The 17,544-nt window shown below is 36.7% G+C and overlaps 1 protein-coding gene across 1 annotated transcript in view; it reads left to right on the forward strand.

Moving 5' to 3' along the window:
• The window catches only part of DYNC2H1 (dynein cytoplasmic 2 heavy chain 1), a 396,980-nt gene that overhangs the window by 293,261 nt on the left and 86,175 nt on the right, over positions 1–17,544 (forward strand). Inside the window, exon 84 of the mRNA XM_065944250.1 lies at positions 11,544–11,753. Coding sequence (XP_065800322.1) covers positions 11,544–11,753 — 210 coding nt within the window. The remainder of the gene's footprint in view (positions 1–11,543; positions 11,754–17,544) is intronic.

The raw sequence follows: 17,544 nt of genomic DNA on the forward strand, positions 1-17,544 counted from the left end.
TTCTTTTTTCCCCATATCCTTTTTTTTTTTTTTCTCCAGTTTTATCTCCAAATTGTCTATGTTGATAAATATGTTGGTAAATTTTGGCATTAATGTGCCCTTGATGTATGCAGTATTCTGGAAGAAGATGAAGGAAATAATAGTAATAGAAGTAGATCAGCCCAAGAAGTAGTGTCACCGGTGTAAGTTTTCTTATCCTGGTAATGTATGGTGACATCCTCTGTGGATGATACACATTTTGCTCACTCTTTGCTTTCTGTTGCCTCTTTGTGTAAAGTCAATGAATGCTCTTAAAGGTGAAATTTTTCAAAGGAATTCAAGTGCTAAGAAAAAGCAATTCATTGACTGGAATTGACTTATTTCTATATTGCAGAGTAGTTATAGATTATAGATGGTTGCTTGCTCACTAGGCAAAACCATTACAGTATTATTGGTTACTATCCTAATTGAATAAGGGCTTACTTTCTGAAATTAAAAAATACAATTTTACAACTCATATGTTTAATAATTCTATAAAAATGTTTATGTATTGATAGCCTTCTCTAATAAGGGAAGTCAAATTAGGCTTATTTCAGAACCTAGTTCAAACCCTCAAATCTTACAGTTTTCAAGTTATTCTTAGTGTCAACAATTGGTGATTGTTGGGAGTCTGAATAAATAATGCCCTCAACTAACTGGAATTGCCACTTTATTTAAACCATCAGGTTGATAAAACTAGCTTGAGGAAGAATTAGAGAGTGAAAGGTACACTGCATCCCTTGACATTCCACACCCAGGCTCTCTACTCGTGCCTGAGGCATACAAGTAACCACATTCCACCGATTTCTGGCCGTGAAGTCACGGCCTTGATTTCCATTCTTCTTATCAATTCATATTGAAGTTATTATTCTTTAACCTTCTTTTTTTTCTTAAACCAACCTTTGGTTATCCTTTAATTAAAATCAAATTTATACAAATTTATTGAGGAAATTTGCTGTTAATCTGATTCTTATTTCTTTGTAACTCATTAGTTTTTTGCCCACTAGTATATTTTGACTCAGATCTCCCTAAATTTCACCACATTAAATACAGATGTGGATTTTGTTTGGTTTTGCATCTATTCTGTTACTCTGAGATATTGGAATTCTAAAAGCTGAGATACTCTGAGATACTGAGATACTCTGAGAACTTGGAATTCTAAAAGCCAGCCTTCCCAGCTATACCTGTTTCAATGTATTCCTCACATAGCTGGGTTGAATGCTGTGAAATATCAAGTACTGTGCTGTCATTGGTGGGTACTTAATACTGCTATTTTCAGCCCTGAAATGGTAAGATGGTGAGCAGTAATCTTTCCAGGGAAACATGAAAAGATAAGTTTGCAACCCAAAATTCTCCTAGCTTGACCTTAGCCATGGCATCCGGCCCTCAGCTGTAGGTTACCATATTCTTTTCTTGCCTGTTACCCAAACAAACACTTTCTGTCTCCCAGACATTTTCCATTCTTTTTGTGCCATCTTCTGGGTTCAGTATCCTCTTGTTTTGCCCAAGACAGAATGCAGAAGTGGGAGATAGGTTGCTCATTTTGTCCAGAACCAAGCATAACTTTTAAAATGTCATTTTAACTTTTATTTGTAAGATAAATACAGATTCATTAAAAGATAGTTATTATTATATTATATTCATAGTAGTTAAATTAATCTTTCAAATATCTTGTGCTTCATCCTGTTATAATGTTTTATTTTTTTGTCTCTCCCGTTTCCTTCCTGAAGCTATTGCCATAATTTAGGCTTTTATTCTTTCTCATACATGTTATTGCAGAAAACAGCAAATTTGACTCTCCTTATAATATGTCCATCCTTGAAGTCCTATTTGAGATTATTACGTTAATTTTCCTAAAGAAAATTGTTTTTCACAACATGGCTCCATATCCAACCTTACCCATAAGCCTTTTCCATAGTGAGGCAGACCTCAGTGGTTCTGTCTATGAGGACTTTCCAAATGCTGTTTCCTTCTACTGGAATCTCTTGGCTATGTTAAACCAGGAATGGGCAGGTAAAGTCCCAGCAGCTTCCAGAAGCCTGCTCAGCTGTTACTCATTTCCCTCTTCATATTTCTGTAGTATGGACTTATAATTTGCATAATAATTCCCATAAAAAATCATATTTTAAACTAAGGAAGTTAATATTTGGCACTGAGGACTAAACTTCTCTTATTTGGAAGTAGTGAAAGTCGTGTCGCCCAGTCATGTCTGCCTCTTTGTGACCCCCATGGACAGTAGCCTGCCAGGCTCCTCTTCAATTTAGAGTGTAGGATTAGGGTTTGGTTTGTGTTAAGATAAGAATTATGCACCTTTCAAATACTTGGAGATAGCACTCGTTTGGAACCATATAAATTAAATTATCTTTTTGAAATTTATTGGAAATTCCAAAGGAGTGCTTGCAAACTAACATTAAAGTTTTGGTTGTGGCTATTTTTTTGACAAGAGATTCTGACACATAAACTCCCCACTCCAGTTAGTACCAGATCTCCACATAGGCAATTTTCCTGTGGTCCCTGAGGCACAGGTGGTGGGTGGAAGGCAGCTTATTTCTATTTCAGTCTTTTATCAAGGATGTAACCATTTGGGATTTCACATTTTTTGGATGTATCATTTTTACCTCTCCACCTTGAGCAGATATTGGACATATTCCCTGGTCTCCCAAGCCCATGTGTATGAATACCAAAGCTCAGGTTCACTAGTGTCCTTGAACTTCAGTGGCTTGTTTACTACTCTCTCATTCTTAGTTTGGAGAAAGAAAAACCTTTCTGGATGTCTTGTATTCTCATAAAAAACCCAGTCTTACGTGACTCTTCATATACTATGGAAATTAACTTTGTAACTATTTATCTAGCTAAGCGTTGTATTCAAAAAGAATAATAAAACTTGTATTATCTCTCTGAGAGGAACATAGGTGACAGCTGTAAATTCCTTCTAAGCCTCAGGACACTGGCAAGACTAGAGCATTATCTTCATAGGTATTTCCATGACAGAAGGATAAAGCCCAAACTTGGAAACATCTCTAGATCATTGTGTGGATCACAACCAACTGTGGAAAATTCTTAAAGAGAGGGGAATACTAAACCATTTTACTTGCCTCCTGAGAAAACTGTATGCAAGTCAAGAAGCAGCAATTAGAACCAAACATGGAACAATGGACGGGCTCAACATTGGGAAAGGACTGTATATTGTCACCCTGCCTATTTCACTTGAATGCAGGGTACATCATGCAAAATCCGGGCTGGATGAAACACAAGATGGGATCAACATTGTTGGGAGAGATACCAATAATCTCAGATATGCATATGACACCACCCTAATGGCATAAAGTGAAGAGGAGCTAAAGAGCATCTTGGTGAAAGTGAAAGAGAAGAGTGAAAAAAGCTCGCTTATAACTCAGCATTCAGAAAACTAAGATCATGGCATCTGGTCCCATCACTTCATGGCAAATAGATGGGGGAAAAAAAGAAACAGTGACAAACTATTTTCTTGGGTTCCAAAATAACTGGGGCAGATGGTGACTGAGCCATGAAATTAAAAGACGCTTGCTCCTTGGAAGAAAAGCTGTGACCAACCTAGACAGTGTATTAAAAAACAAGAGACATCACTTTGCTGATAAAGGTCTGTCTAGTCAAGGCTATGATTTTTCCAGTGGTCATGTATGGATGTGAGAGTTGGACTGTAAAGAAAGCTGATCGCCGAAGAATTGATGCTTTTGAACTGTGGTGTTGGAGAAGACTCTTAAGAGTCCCTTGGACTGCAAGGAGATCCAACCAGTCCATCCTAAAGGAGATCAGTCCTGAATATTCATTGGAAAGACGGATGCTAAACCTGAAACTCCAATACTTTGGCCACCTGATGTGAAGAACTGACTCATTAGAAAAGCCCTGATGCTGGGAAAGATTGAGGGCAAGAGGAGAATGGGGCAGCAGAGGATGAGATACCATCATCAACTTAATGGACATGTTTGAGCAAACTCCAGTGATAGCAGAAAACAGGGAAGCCTGTGGTGCTGCAGTCCATTGTATAGCATAGTCAGACATGACCGAGCGACTGAGTAGCAAGTAGACCATTTGGCTCCTGGAGAGGTTTTTATTTACATACTGCAGGGTTGGTAAGATTTCCTAGGACATCCTCTTTGGAGGGGAACACAGCAGCTTCCTTCTTCCTCTTTATAAGAAGAGAATAACCTCTTCGCCCATCCTTTGCACACCTTGCTCACGGAGTGTGTGCTGCTTGCATAGGATAACTGATCTGGCTGTCATTTGGTCACCCTGAAGGTAAGAACTAGAGCAAAGGTGGAGGAGCAGCACATTATTTGCTGTGAGCTGATAAATAATCTCTCCCTAATCCAAAATACTTTGTGTTAACATTCAAGATGAAATGAATAAAGATGAAGTTTAAAAATCCAACACTCACTTGTTTAAATAATTATTTACCTCTTCTCAGATCATAGTTGTAGTTGAGTGTACTTTTAAGAAGTTGCTTTGCTATTTTACTCAACATATTTAGTTGTTTTCAGCAGTATCTTAACTCTGCTAAAAACAGAAGCTGAAAGTCTGCTTCTGATTTTGAAAACATTGTAAGTTAACATGTGTCTCTTAAGTGATTATGCTTTGTAGACTCTCCTTTTCTGTTGAGTAATAGTATGCAGTGTTGGACTTCAAAGTTGTTTTTTTTTTCCTCAGTGAATATCTGCACTGACTTGAAATGCTGACTGTTCCTTTTAGTCTTAAAATTATGAACCAGTTTGCTCGCTATATTAGAACAGTTGGTCACTTCTCAAACTTTTAAGCAACACACTCGCACACGCACACATACACAGAAACATTTTGTGCTGTTGTATTTATTGTGTTTCTAACAGTTAGTTGAACACACAAGAATGCCAAAAAGCATTCCACTCTCATGAAAATACATACATCATTTTTTAGGATAACATGAAAGATAAACTACTCATTGTGGGTCCATTTTATAAAATATGCTCTATTGTTTCCTCTAAACAGGTATAAGTTTTCAAATTTGTGACATTTCTTAACATTCTTCATAATCTTCTCGCTCCCTTTCTATATATTGCTGAAACTGTTAAAAAAATTAAAGCTTCATAGGAAATTCATGATGTGCCTGGCACATAGTAGTATTCTCGAATGTATTCACTTTTCCATTTAAGTATCATGATCTGTGCAGATCTTTTAAACTGAGGTTTTGTTATTACTCTGTTATTCTACTGTGTGCTGTGTGTTCAGCTGCTCAGCTGTGTCCGACTCTGTGCGACCCTATGGACGACTGTAGCCCACCAGGCTCCTCAGTCCGTGGGGATTCTCCAGGCAAGAATACTGGAGTGGGTTGCTGTGCCCTCCTCCAGGTGATCTTCCCACCCCAGAAAGAATTCATGCTACTAAATTACCTCTTTTCTTGGTAGTTTGACAGAGCAGCAGAATCATTCCTGTAACCAAGTTATGGAGCTGCTGCTGCTGCTGCTGCTAAGTGGCTTCAGTCGTGTCTGACTCTGTGCGACCCCATAGACCGCAGCCCACCAGGCTCCTCCATCCCTGGGATTTCCCAGGCAAGAACACCAGAGTGGGCTGCCATTTCCTTCTCCAATGCATGCAACTCATGCTAAGTCACTTCAGTCGTGTCTGATTCTGTGTGATCCTATGGGTAGCAGCCCACCTGGCTCCTTTGTTCAGGGGATTCTCCAGGCAAGAATACTGGAATGGGAGTTATGGAGCAGATAGCCTATTAAAGTTTTTCTCTAGAAATAAATGTGGTTTTATTAATATGCCATTTGTATATTAATCCATAGTTTTTTTAAATTGCCATTTTGTTTTACTTACCCAAGTTATAAATGAATAATGACTTTCTATCAGAGACCCAAAAGATACAGAGAGATCTAAAGGTCCTGCTGAGTGATGACTGTCAATCCTGTTCTTGTCTCCCGAGGGGCACTGTGTTTGGTGTCTCTTAATATCACAGTATTGTAAGTAAAAGTTATGAAATTCTCAGGCTTGTAAAATTAGTAATTTGTATTTAATATCAAAGCTTCTTTCTACTAGCACTCACTAGCTTCATTTCAATTTTTCTTTTAGAAAGGTATAATAGCTTACAGTATCAGCTTCAGTGTAGCAACTCAAAGTACTTCCCTCTTGTGTCTTTTGGCATTGACCTTACTTGCTGTGCTAATCACCAGCATCTCTCTTTCTCCTCCCACCCCCCATATATCTATATATAGTTGTTGTTGTTGCTTAGTCACTAAGTCATGTCCAACTCTGTGCAGTCCCATTGACTATAGCTCGCCAGGCTCCTCTGTCCATGGGAAGAATCCTGGAGTAGGCTGCCATTTTCTTCTCCAGAGGATCTTCCTAACCCAGGGATTGAACCCACATCTTTTATCTCCATTGGCAGGTGGATGCTTTACTACTGAGCCACCAGAGCAGTCCCACCATACATATGCACACACACATGTGTATGTGTGTGTGTGTGTGTGTGTGTGTGTGTGTTGTGCTAAGTTGCTTCAGTCATGTCCGACTCTTTGTGATGCTATGGACCACACTGTGCGACCTGCTAGGCTCCTTTGTCTACGGGATTGTCCAGGAATGAATACTGGAGTGGGTTACCATGCCCTTTTCTCCAGGGAATCTTCCCAACCCAGGGATTGAACCTGTATCTCTTACATCTCCTGCATTGCAGGTGATTTCTTTAGCACTAGTGCCACCAGAGAAGCATTATATATACACCCATATATATATATTTATATATACACACATATATGTACAACACACACATATATGTACATATATATAATCATTATAATATGCATGGTATGTATATTCTAAAAGGGCTGATGCTGCATTGAAACTGGTATGATATATGTGTATGTATACTTCATTTTTTATATAGCCTTTCTCTTTATTGTCAAAAAATGACTGCATTGGTTCTCTACTTCATAATCTCTTCAGTTCAAGTGTAGTGAAAAGGAAGAGTTATCTGTTTATCAGAATATGCAGGAAAGATTCTTACTGTTTTGTTATCTGTTTGGTAATATGCCCGTCTCTCAACCAGTGACTACGGTGAGGAATGGTTAAAAGTATATAACTTCTAAGTCATATACTTAGAAGTTAACTAATTACCACTAGTACCACCTGGGACTTCACTTCCCAGGTGGCACTGGTGGTAAAGAACCCGCCTACCACTGCAGGAGACTAAAGAGATGCAGGTTCAATCCCTGGGTCGGGAAGATCCCCTTGAGAAGGGCATGGCAACTCCAGCATTCTTGCCTGGAGAATCCCGTGGACAGGGGAGCCTGGTGGGCTATAGTCTATTGGGTCACAAAGTGTCGGACACGACTGAAGGGACCTAGTATGCACACAAGTCATACACCAGAGTCTACTCTACCAGAACTATTTGGACTTAGAGATAGGAAATTTGTTTCTTCCCAGAGAGATATTAGGAAATTATCTGAAGTAGATTGAAGGATTACTGGAGGGTATAAGTAGAATTACTGCCACATGGAAATGAATATAGTGCCCCCGTTTCTGTAACTCAGAGCCACCCCACCTTTCTTTCTGATGTTTCTCACTTCCTTTTTTGCTTTTTAAAATGATTGTGTGTTAAGTCTTTTAGTATCTTTTTTATCGTAAAAAACGTATCTTCAACAAAGACATGATCATATGACAAGGGGAAAAATACTTCTGTCCAATTGTTGCTTATTGTTCTATGAGTCATAGACAAATACACACATAGAAACTGCAGTTCACATGTTACTAATTTCACTGAGCTGCAGATCTGGAAGGGACTCTGATGTTATCTAGAGCAGTATGTGAATCTCCATAATGCTTTGAATAAGTGGTAGTGTACCTGAGAGGTTGGCAAACTACAGCACATGGGCCAAATCTGAACTGCCGCCTTTTTCTGTAAATACAGATTTATTGAAAGTCATCCTTACCTGTTTGTTTATATATTGTAGCTAAATTTACACTGTAACAGCCAGAGTTGATGTGTTATAACAAATTTTATGTCCCACAAAGTCTGACATTTGCTATTTGAATCTTTATAAAAAAGCCTTCAAACCTTTACTCATTGCTTGAATTTCCTTTAGTCGCAAAAATTCTTTCTGAGAGGAAATCATTTTCAAAAAGCTTTAATTATTAAAAAAACAGAGTAATACTTCTATGTGTCATCTGTTTTACTTGTGTCTAAGTTAGTATCTCGCTTAAGAAACTACTCTAGTTAAAACACAAAAATTCTGGATTAATACCTAAATTGTACCAAAGTGAGACTAGTTTCTTTCTTGACCAAAAGATATTTCTTGCTTAATAGTTAAGTTTTTAAAAATCCACCATCATTTCTTCTCCAGCAGCTTCATAATTAATGATTTTCTATGAATACACTTAGCTTTCTAATGATAAGATGAACTTTAAAATGTCAAAGATGTCCTTCCAAAGTACATGATTCAGCCAATTATATTTACTCATAAAAAAAGTTTTTCTTATAATCAATTTACTAAAGCTATGACTGCCATCCCTAGATAGTTTCAATGAAAAATGTCTTTCTTATAGTGATGTAATTTGCTCATGGCAATTTTAGCTACTTGAATTATAAATAAAACTTAATTTGAGGTTGTTTTAAGATTAATGTAACACTTTAACATGTTTCTACTGCTATAAATCTCTATACTTAACTCTTTCAGAAGTATACAATACCTATATTTATTTTTACAGCTAAAGTTGTCATATTAATTTTTAATAAAGCTTTATGAAGGCTTGTAGGAAATATGTTATAAAATATAATATACTTTGATGTCTTCTGTGTTATAAAATATAGTATACTTTGATGTCTTCTGCTGTATTTTTCTCATTCATTTATCACAACTTATATCACTTTGGGGCTTATTACTATTAATTTTTTTCATCTTCCATTAATCAAACACTTTTTTAAGACCCTACTGTATGCTGTTTTCCCCTATGTTCTTCTGTTCTTATTGCTGAACTAATATCATTTTACTTGATAGTTTCTAGATCAACACTATGCAGTAGATAATATAATGTGAAACACAAATAAAAGCCATACTTGTACTTTAAAACTTTCTAGCAGTCATATTCAAAAAAGTATTAAGAAATGAAATTAATACTATGTTTTGTTTAACCTAATGTATTCAAAATATTAGCATTTCAACAGATGATCAATATAAAAATTATTAATGTGGTATTTTACATCCTTTTTTCATATTAAGTCTTTGAAATTCAGTTGGTATTTTACACTTACTGCATATCTCTAGACCATAGTTCTTATCTGAACTCTTATTTCAATTTTAAGTAGTTTTGATAGGTACTCTCTTAAATCAACTTTTTAAAAAGTTCAGTACACTAAGTTTTCTAATTTCTTGCACCATAAATAAATGGGATCTTGTTTGAATGATCTAAGATTCCATTTTTGTGTGTTCTTCTATGAAGTATCAGTGTGAACAGTGCAGATTTGACTCATCAGTTTAATAGAATGGATAAAATCTATAAACTAAGTTGTTATTCAGTAATCTTTATCAAGAGGCTCTTGATGAAAGTGAAAGAGGAGAGTGAAAAAGTTGGCTTAAAACTCAGCATTCAAAAAACTAAGATCATGGCATCTGGACCCATCACTTCATGGCAAATAGATGGGGAAACAATGGAAACCATGACAGGGTTTTATTTTCTTGGGCTCCAAAATCACTGCAGATGGTGACAGCAGCCATGACACAAAATGACGCCTGTTCCTTGGAAGAAAAGCTGTGACCAACCTACACAGTATATTAAAAAGCAGAGACATTTCTTTGCTGACAAAGGTCCATATAGCTAAAGCTATGGATTTTCCATAGTCATGTATCCATAGTCATGTATGGATGTGAGAGTTGGACCATAAAGAAAGCTGAGCACTGAAGAATTGATGTTTTTGAACTGTGGTGTTGGAGAAGACTCTTGAAAGTCCCTTGAACTACAAGGAGATCCAACCAGTCCATCCTAAAGGAGATCAGTCCTGAATATTCATTGAAGGACTGATGCTGAAGCTGAAGCTTCAATAGTTTGGCCACCTGATGCGAAGAGCTGACTCATTTAAAAAGACCCTGATGCTGGGAGGAATTGAGGGCAGGAGCAGAAAGGGGACGACAGAGGATGAGATGGTTGGATGGCATCACTGACTCGATGGACATGAGTTTGGGTAAACTCTGGGAGTTCATGATGGACAGGGAGGCCTGGCGTGCTGCTGTCCATGGCGTAGCAGAGTCGGACGTGACTGAGTGACTGAACTGAACTGAATCTTTACCAGTCTTAGCATAAGATTGATAAAGATTTAAGTACCACATATTATTCACTTCCAGGAATGGTTTTTACTATGAGGAATTATGGGAAGTCTATAATCTAATTTTCTGTCAGTTTTATAACTTGATTAAGGTTGGAGGTGTGTTAAGTATTATTTATTTCATGCTCTGGTTCAAATAATTAATTTCAATTTAGGGGGTAATATTTATAGTTAATTTTAGTAATATATGCTTTTTCTCTTCTAGATTTAGAGTTCACCACTGTGTACTTTATGGGTACATTTATGTACATTTTTATGTCTATCAAAAATGATTCCAACAGCTTTAATATTTTAAATGTAGTATTAGTACAAATAAAATGCCTAAAATTGAACTCATAGCCTGAGTCTATTTTCAGGAATGACTTCATGCCAGTAAAATTTATTTCATAATTATTTATTTAATGGCTAGATCTTCATATTATGATATTAAATCATCATACCAACAACATGAAAAACAGACAGTGCTCTCATGGAATATGGAAAGGTGACAACCACTGGAACAAGAAGAGAGGCCCCCTCATTAGGATTGTAAGCAGACTCTATAGAGGAAATTAGGAAAATGGATGGTAGGCAAGAGTGCAGACTTCCCCGTGTTGTCTCTTTGGCAGTTTTTTGACATTTAGAATACTAATAAGGTGATATTTTTTTTCTTCTTAACTGTGTAGACTGGAAATGGCTGGGATTCCTTGACTTTTTCTTAACAATTTGAGAAGACCCAAGTTCCACATATCAGAGCCTCTCTTAAAGTGTAGATGTAGAAATAAACACTAAGATATAATATTCACTGGTACAAGATCTTTAATGTACTTTTTAAAGTTTACATACAGGTAATTTTCAAATTGAAATGAATATTTGCTCACATGTTTTTCAAAGCCATGACTCCTTCTGCGTTCCTTGTAGCGATTGAGTGGGAGTTTAGTTGTGCTGCTCTCTCTGGATTGACTCACAGCGTGCCGTTCTTAGCCTTGCCAGCCGTATCGACTGCTGCATTCCCGTTCTCAGTTCCCACTGTCACCCCGTTTAAGTGTGTGAAGTCCAGGATTCTTTTCCCATGTATTTACGGGTTTGATAAATTTGGCCATTCATAAGAGAGTATTTCAAAACAAGTATACCAACAAAAGGTTTAAATAACTTTTGAATGTTTTGATATATTTGTGTTACTTTTCAGCAAATATTACATGATACATTATTCTTTTAGAATTCAAACCTGATTCATCAGAAATTGTTGCCTCCTAACGATCGACAAGGATCTCCAATACTATCCTTCATCATTCTTGAACAATTCAACGCCATCCGCTTAGTACAGAGTGTCCATCAGTCTCTTGCTGCTCTCAGCAAAGTCATCAGAGGAACCACCTTATTGAGTTCAGAAGTACAAAAATTGGCAAGTGCTTTATTAAACCAAAAGGTAAGCCAATATTAAATATGTGTGTTTTATTTTCATTAATGTAAGTGACTCCTCCATCTTGTATACCTTTGTTAGAAGTCTTGCAATTTACAGTAACAGAAAATCCAAGTTAAACTAGCTTAGTGTGAAAATCGCTCAGTCATGTCCAACTCTGTGGCCCCATGGACTATACAGTCCATGGAATTCTCCAGGCCAGAATACTGGAGTGGGTGGCTTTTCCTTTCTCCAGAGTAAACTAGCTTAAGCCACATAGAATTAATTGGCTGTTGTAACTGAAGGATCCAAGGGTAGCCACATTAACTCAGCTTGATGCAGCTTAAAATTGTCATTAGGATCTCAGCTTGTGTTATTTATCTACCTCTCTAGCCGTAGTGTGTGTGTGTGTGTGTGTGTCTGTCTGTCTGTCTGTCTGTCTGTGTGTATGTGTGTGTATGCATCTTCCATAACAACTTCACTTTTGGGTGGGTCATCTACACATGGTGGTCTCCCAGGAGTTCAAGTCTTATGTTGTCTAAGTCCAAGGGAAAGAATACCTGTTTCTTGGCAACTCAAGCAAAAATCTTGGGATTAACTTTGCATCAAACTGAATGGCTTGTGTTTTATGCCTAGTCCTTTAGTAGTTCTGTGTGCAAAGGTCTCACTGGCTGGGGCTTCAGCCAAATGCATCTCCCAGAATCTGGGGAGGGATTCTGCTCCATCTGTAATACATGTACTGCAAGTAAGGGAAGGATACTTACCAAATAGAAACATCTTAAGCAGAGGAAAAGGAAATCAGCACATCTCTTGCTAAGTAATTGGACTATTATAAATGACATTAAAGTCCATGTTATTTCGTATCTACTGGATAAAAACAAAGCATTCAGAGTATCTTATGTAGATTCACTTTAGCTAATTAGGAGAATATAAACTTTGCAGAACCTAGCATTTGGAAAAGATTTTACTAGGGCTCTATAGGAATTTAGAGAGAAAAAAATGTTTTTTTTTTTCCCGCTGTTTACCCTCAATATAGAGAAACTGATAGTCAATGTGAAAGTCTTCTCTGTTTGAAAATAAAAGATAGGCTTCCTAGAACTGCCTGTATCTTACTCCCTGAAAGAGACACATGCACCCCAATGTTCATCGCAGCACCGTTTATAATAGCCAGGACATGGAAGCAACCTAGATGCCCATCAGCAGACGAATGGATAAGGAAGCTGTGGTACATATACACCATGGAATATTACTCAGCCGTTAAAAAGAATTCATTTGAATCAGTTCTAATGAGATGGATGAAACTGGAGCCCATTATACAGAGTGAAGTAAGCCAGAAAGATAAAGACCAATACAGTATACTAACACATATATATGGAATTTAGAAAGATGGTAACGATAACCCTATATGCAAAACAGAAAAAGAGACACAGAAGTACAGAACAGACTTTTGAACTCTGTGGGAGAAGGTGAGGGTGGGATGTTTTGAAAGAACAGCGTGTATATTATCTATGGTGAAACAGATCACCAGGCCAGGTGGGATGCATGAGTCAAGTGCTCGGGCCTGGTGCATTGGGAAGACCCAGAGGAATCGGGTGGAGAGGGAGGTGGGAGGGGGGATTGGGATGGGGAATACGTGTAACTCTATGGCTGATTCATATCAATGTATGACAAAACCCGCTGGAAAAAAAAAAAATAAAATAAATAAAATAAAATAAAAGAAATAAAATAAAATAAATAAAAATGTTCCATTACTAGAAATGATATGGTATTAAAGAACTCTGTTCATGACAAAAAATAAAAGATTTCTGTTTTAATTCAGGCTGCTATAACAAATTAACATAGAATGAATGACTTAAACAACAAGTATTTATTTCTCACAATTCTGGAGGCTGGAAAGTTGAAAACTGAGTTACTGCTAGATCTGGTGTCTGATGAGACCTGCTTTCTAATTTGCTGATGGCTGTCTTCTTGCTGTGCCCTCACAGGGTATAGAGAAATGAGAGAAAACACAAACTCTCTCCTGTCTCTCCTTCTGAGGCCAATTCCATCATAAAGGCTCCACTCTTAGGACCTGATTACCTCCCCCAGACCTCACCCGTGTGGCCTAATTACCTCCCCAGACCTTAGCTTCAGATCATGACAGCAGGGTTTAGGGTTTCAACATACATATTTTGGGGGGATAGAAACTTTCAGCCCATCTTAATATTCTTTATTCACATATACAAAAAGATCTATTCCAGGGGCTTTCTTGGAGATCCAGTGGTTACAATTCCCCGCTTCTACTGAAATGGGGGCAAGTTTGATCCTAACCAAGATCTTGTGAGTCACAGGGTATGGCCCAAAAAATTCAACATAAGAAATCAATAAATAAATTTTTTAAAAAATTTCTAAAAAAGACGTAGCAACTGTATGTTTCTCTTTTCTTTACCCTGGAAAAAAGAGTCTCAGCTTTGCATTGTGTTTTTTTTGTGTGTAGATTTCTATCTCTGTTAATCATTTGTGGTTGTCAGAGTGGTGTAGTACTGTACTGAATGACAAATTGTAACTAATTTGTTTCCATTTTAAAGTAGATATATTATCAGTCATGAAAGCTTCATGACACAGTGAAGTAACCAGTGGTAAAGTGTTCTAAGAACTTTAAAATTACATTAATTAACTCATTTAATCACCACATTAACAGTACGAGATGGTGCTATGTTATTCCCATTTTACTGTGAGGAACCTGGGGCAGAGGAGCATTAAATAATTTAACCAGTCACACAATGAGTAATTTACACAGTCAGAATTTGAATCTAGACAGGTCTGGTTGTCATAATAAATGTAAATTAATTTAAATTTATTTGTGAAAAGATAAATACTCATGAGAGTATATATCTTTAAATCCAACTACATGTTGTATATGGGTAAAACGTATGGTATAGACAGTTACAGTTGCATCAAGAGTAAGAGGAGACTAGTGATGCTGGAAGAACATGACTTGGCAGAAGAGAACAGTAAGTCCAGTGGAACTGGTATACAACAAAGTGTAGTGAAACTAAGGGTACATCAGATTTCTGAGGTCTTTAAAGCCAAAAAAAGAGTTTGGATTAAATGTTATAGGAAACAAGAATGTTTTCGTGTAAATATGATGTAATAAAGAAGCTAGGAATGTGGTTTACAGAATAGGTCTGCCTGTTTCATTCTGTTCTGCCAGTTAATAGCTGTGTGACTTTGGACAGGTCACTTAAACCTCTCTAAACTTTCTCATATGTCAGATGAGAATAATAAAGGGACCTATATCATTTGATTGTTGTGAAAGTTAAATTGTTATCATGGATAAAGTGCTTGAGGGTTCCATGTGATATTAATGAAAAATATGAAAAGTAATGACAAATGTGATTTCTTGTTTTGTTTCTGCTGTTAACCATTTGGGTAATCTTTGACATGCACATTTGAAAAAATGGATAGATTATTTTTATGATTGTAACATAATATGGTTTACAATAGATCTTATTGAAAGATAGCAAAAAATCTAAATGGTTTTGTTATATGAAACATGTTCCTTGAATAAGACCAAAGAATGATATTTTAGGGAAGGGTTCTAGATTATTAATTGTTTATAACATTTCTTATCTTTACCTCAGCCCATTAAACTCTGCTAAGTGTTTCTATACTTGGTGTAGGATCTGATGAAAACTATGTTTATGTAACATATGTGAAATCTCATTGTTAATTATTGTGTTCTACATTACACTTTGACTTAAGAAATATAGCCTCTAAAATGTCACTCTTTTTAAAATATTTGTATAATTTGCCTGAAAGTGAATTTGTTAAAATTCTTTCTAAGGATAAATAATATGCTTTCTGAAGCACATTTAAATTATATCACAGATAGTATCTTTGGAAATATTTTAGGGTGTTTGGTAAAACTCAGATAAGACAAGGCTGACTTTCACTGGGATAAGATCAGTAAAATAGTTTTTTTTTTTTTGTAAAATAGTTTCTGACATTTACTTTCTAATGCATTTTACCAAAAATTTGAATCTAGTACTATCCCATTTATTTCAGGATAAAAATTTACTGTTTTATTACATTTGAATGTGACAAGGTCTGAATTATGTGATATGACTTAATGTAATTTAGGAAATAGTTCAGTACTTGACATTTTCTTTACAGTCTGAAATGATTGGAGTAAGAATTTTCCTAGGGAGAATTATGACACTTTTTTCCTTGACACATTTCTGGTGATCTGCTGAAATTTTTTGTAAAAAATCACTGTACTTATAATATGCTTGTTAGGACATGATATTGTAAAATATTGTTATTCTTCCTTTATGTATTAGGACATAGGCTTTTAATCATAATTTGGAAGATAAGCAAAAGTTGGGAAGATACAGCACTCAATTACCTCATCTTTCTTGCTAAATAATCACTACATGAATTACCATTTTGCAGAAATTAATAGATTGTGTTGTTTTAAAAAAGATTATTTTAATAGTATCCCTTTAAAGGCAGTGTAGGTATTTCCTGTATATTTCAGTCTGTCATAACGTATTAGGTGGTAACACTAAAGCTTTTTAAATTTTTTAAAGCAAGGAGTCATTCAACAGTACAGCAAAATTGCTAATAGATCTTGACTCATTAAGGTTCCAGACAACTGGTGTTTAACCTTTTATCAAATTAGTGACACTTTTAAAACTTGAAGGAAAGAGCTACACTTTTTCAAAAATATATACATGCACACACGCACGTGCGCGCATGCGCGCGCACACACACACACACACACACACACACACACACACACACTTTATTAATATCTCCTCTAAGAGTTACGAGCTCCTCTGCTAGACATGTTCTTCCTTTCACACACACACACACACACACACACACACACACACACACACAAACTTTATTAATATCTCCTCTAAGAGTTACGAGCTCCTCTGCTAGACATGTTCTTCCTTACACTCCTTTCTCTGCCACGGTCTTGTTTAAGCCGTGTCTCTCAAAGTAGGGTCTCCAGACAATAACATCGGTATCATCTGAGAACTTGGTAAAATCACAGATTCTCAGGCCCCACCCCGGACTGATTAATCCTAAATTCTGAACGTGTCGCCCTGCGCTCTGTGTTTTGTCAGACCCTTGGGTGAGCCTGCTGCCTGCTGAGGTTTCAGAAACGCTGCTCTGTAGACGTCTCGTCAGAAAGGGCAGCAGCACCATCCCCACACCACCCTGCTACCATCTGTGCGACCTCCGTTATCCATCTTCCAGGCTTTGGGGGAAAAGAAAAGATAAAATGGTTCTTATTAAATGGTTAGAGACCTCATCTTTTCTTAACGGCCCCCTTTTTCAAATTTACCTACCTTCATACAAATAAGTTCCAAGAAAAGTCATACCCAAGCTATTTTACCCAATGATAAATATTCATGTTGAATAATTTACATTTGTCCATTAGAATAGAGTGGTAGCTTATGTTTCATGTAACACTGCCAGTTATGGAGCCCTTGTGTGCCCTCATCTGGTTTTCTGCCCTTATCATCTCCCTTTTATTTCTGTCAGGAAACCAAAGCCGAAAGGGGTTGCTAAGCTGGTGAAGCATCAGAGCCCATACCGCAGCCCTGATGTTGTTTCCTAGTTCAGTGTTCTTTCTGTTTCATCCCTCATTGAATGTTTTGTTAATTTGACCATGTGGCTAAATGGTAGTCTTTGTTCTGAGAGGAAGTGATCAGCTTTATGAAGAACGAACTCCACATACTTATTTCCAAAGGCCTACCAAATATTAGCATAGAATTCCCCCACTTCCTCATTTCTAGCTTTACTTATAATAAAAAATTAATTA

The sequence above is a fragment of the Muntiacus reevesi genome, chromosome 9, assembly GCF_963930625.1.
Source record: "Muntiacus reevesi chromosome 9, mMunRee1.1, whole genome shotgun sequence".
NCBI lineage: Eukaryota > Metazoa > Chordata > Mammalia > Artiodactyla > Cervidae > Muntiacus > Muntiacus reevesi.